The sequence below is a fragment of the Lottia gigantea genome, assembly GCF_000327385.1.
Source record: "Lottia gigantea unplaced genomic scaffold LOTGIsca_1, whole genome shotgun sequence".
Classification (NCBI taxonomy): domain Eukaryota; kingdom Metazoa; phylum Mollusca; class Gastropoda; family Lottiidae; genus Lottia; species Lottia gigantea.
Genome location: NW_008706746.1, coordinates 9,047,416 through 9,049,845, shown reverse-complemented (window position 1 = coordinate 9,049,845; position 2,430 = coordinate 9,047,416). Strand labels below are relative to the sequence as shown.

Below are 2,430 nucleotides of genomic sequence, written 5' to 3'. Positions count from 1 at the left end.
GGGATTCTGTCTGATTATTATGACACTAGGTAATTCAACTGATGTATCTATTCAATTATTGGTCAAGTTTGAGCGAAAGTAAGAATTTATGTTGATTTTTAGAGGTAGTATCTTTTAAAGTACACAGACGACAAATCTCATAAAATAATTGATAAAATAATGAAATGAGTTTTATTCATAAAAAAATTACTAAGAGAAATGAGTTCACGAAACTTAATTAATCAGGCTTATTTTTGATGGCAGCTCAGAAGGCTATTATTGGTTGTTGTATAGGGATATAAGGTATAAAGGTTGGAGTTGTAGACAAGTTGATTTCATTTGGAAGCGGACGTTAACTTGTCATCTACCACTACCACCACAAGTTGAGTTACTACTAAACGAGCTGTTATACTGACAACATGGTAAACCGGGTAACTGTTATATTTTGTGGTAAGATAATAATATATATGAATTACTATATGATACCCAACATTAATTTACAGTCATCGTAAGGTAATTTAATATTATGTTAGAAAAAGTGCATCTTCGAAGGTGTGTAAAATCTTCACAAAACAGAGCTGGAAAGGACTATATATACTATTATAGTGATATGATATTAGTATTGTAAAGGAAGCCTGTTAATCTGCTGTCCACAGTGATGGGTTAAGAGTGCTAGTATAGAATGTTTGTTCAGACGAAAACAATTAAAGCGATTCATACCACTAAATAAATGTTGTATTTTTCAGTTTATCTCTGTGCTGTACACCAAGTGTATTCAGGTAAAATATATTCTGTATTGTTTTTATGTATATCTCTTTTCTCAGTCAATAGCCCGACAAAGCTGGTCCTAAACGTGACGATATATCAGTGACGATATGTCAGTTTTGTCAAAATGTCAAAATAACCGGACTTGTTATTGTCAAACACCAGGATAGGCCTAGTGAACCTCCATTGAAGCAACCAATTTCAATGCTGATCACGTTACAAGATGGTGTGCACTTCGGCAAGCTGATGGTATAAATCTTTCTAAACAAGCTAGAACTATGTGAATTAATGGTGGAAGGATATGTTCTATTTTGTATTTTGCTATTGTAAGGTGGCAAAAAAATTTTTTTTTTTCAGCTATCCTGACCAATATCAGAAGCGAGGCGGGAGTCTCGAGCCTGCTTAAAATACGTAAAGAATATTATATGGTTGATTTTGATGACGACAATGTTTTAACGCACCACAATTGTCATAGATACATTCGAATAGATGATATAAATGGTGATGGTGACATTACATATGAAGAGGTAGAGGCCAACCCAGATACACCCAGATTTCCTATGGAAGTCTTCCTAGCATGGGACGCAAACAATGACGGTGTTCTTAATGATATAGATGTCAATGCGGTGTTTGAGATGGTCCCCGGTACCGGCAATATAGTGGATTTACAAGAATTCTTGACGATCTATTCTTCTAGAATGAATGAAACAACTGGACCAGTAATGAAGATACAGTCTTTTGTCCAGGCTGAGAGAGATTTCTTGATTATAGATGAAAATGATGATAATATCTTGACTAGAGAAGAATTTAAATTTGAATTTAGATTGGCCGACAAAAACAAGAATGGAAATTTGGAAGAAACAGAAGTACGCCATATGTTCCCAATGAGAAGTACTCCCCCAGAAAACATTTGTCCAAACATCTCTGTAAGCTGTTCTGTTGATGACGTGATTCTTCTTTTTGATGCAGCAGACAAAAATCAAGATTCCCAGCTCAGCGTTGATGAATACATTCAACATTTTGGAAACTTGATTCAAAACTAATCATAAAAGATATTGTAATACAACTCGGCGAGTCTTGAATCATATTATTATTATATGAAATAAACTTTTATTGAACATTAATATCTTATCACGTATTTGAAGTAGCGCCGGGATGTTAAACCTTCTTTACTATTTCGTTATTGTCTCTCCGCTCCCTGCATTTTTTTCATTTCGAACGTCTTACGAGTACGAGAAGGAGAGGGGCGGGTAGTAGCGTTTCTGTGGGAGAAATTTGGCTGTACCGGAGTTTTACCCAGCGGGAGGAAATGGGCCACATTGAACTTCATTGTAGATGTGGTTCCAAAATGGCTGGAGGGGCCGAAATTGTACAATCTGATATAAATAAAACGCAAAAGTCATAAAAGATGTTCTAACATATACTACTTGAATATCGCTCAGTTCAGCGTTTGAATAAGTGCTTTTGACAGTTCAAACCGAAAAGGCGTCCTTACTGAGCAGCTACGACGGCTAAAAATTAGCGCCATTCTAAGCGTGGTATAAGCGGGAAGCGTCAGATACCATACGGTTGGCACCATCATCGCAAATATGCGCCGTTGAGATCGCCACGGAATCAAGAATAACTTTAGACAAACATCATATAATCTCCATAAAGGCAATCAATTGATTATACCGGAAATGCGCC

The 2,430-nt window shown here is 36.1% G+C and overlaps 1 protein-coding gene across 1 annotated transcript; it reads left to right on the top strand.

Moving 5' to 3' along the window:
- Positions 1 to 333: 333 nt before the first annotated feature.
- On the top strand, positions 334 to 1,863 carry LOTGIDRAFT_228147 (hypothetical protein). The gene is made up of 3 exons (XM_009045964.1): positions 334 to 429; positions 726 to 758; positions 1,102 to 1,863. Exons 1-3 carry the CDS (start codon positions 399 to 401, stop codon positions 1,785 to 1,787), a joined length of 750 nt encoding a protein of 249 aa, XP_009044212.1. The 5' UTR covers positions 334 to 398; the 3' UTR covers positions 1,788 to 1,863.
- Positions 1,864 to 2,430: the final 567 nt, after the last annotated feature.

Bases quoted from the DNA above. Each gene is read 5' to 3' on its own strand.
- LOTGIDRAFT_228147 (XM_009045964.1), top strand. From the start codon at position 399: ATGGTAAACCGGGTAACTGTTATATTTTGTG. The intron at 430-725 runs GTAAGATAATAA...TGTATTTTTCAG, and splicing joins GGTAACTGTTATATTTTGTG to TTTATCTCTGTGCTGTACAC. The intron at 759-1,101 runs GTAAAATATATT...TTTTTTTTTCAG, and splicing joins TGTACACCAAGTGTATTCAG to CTATCCTGACCAATATCAGA.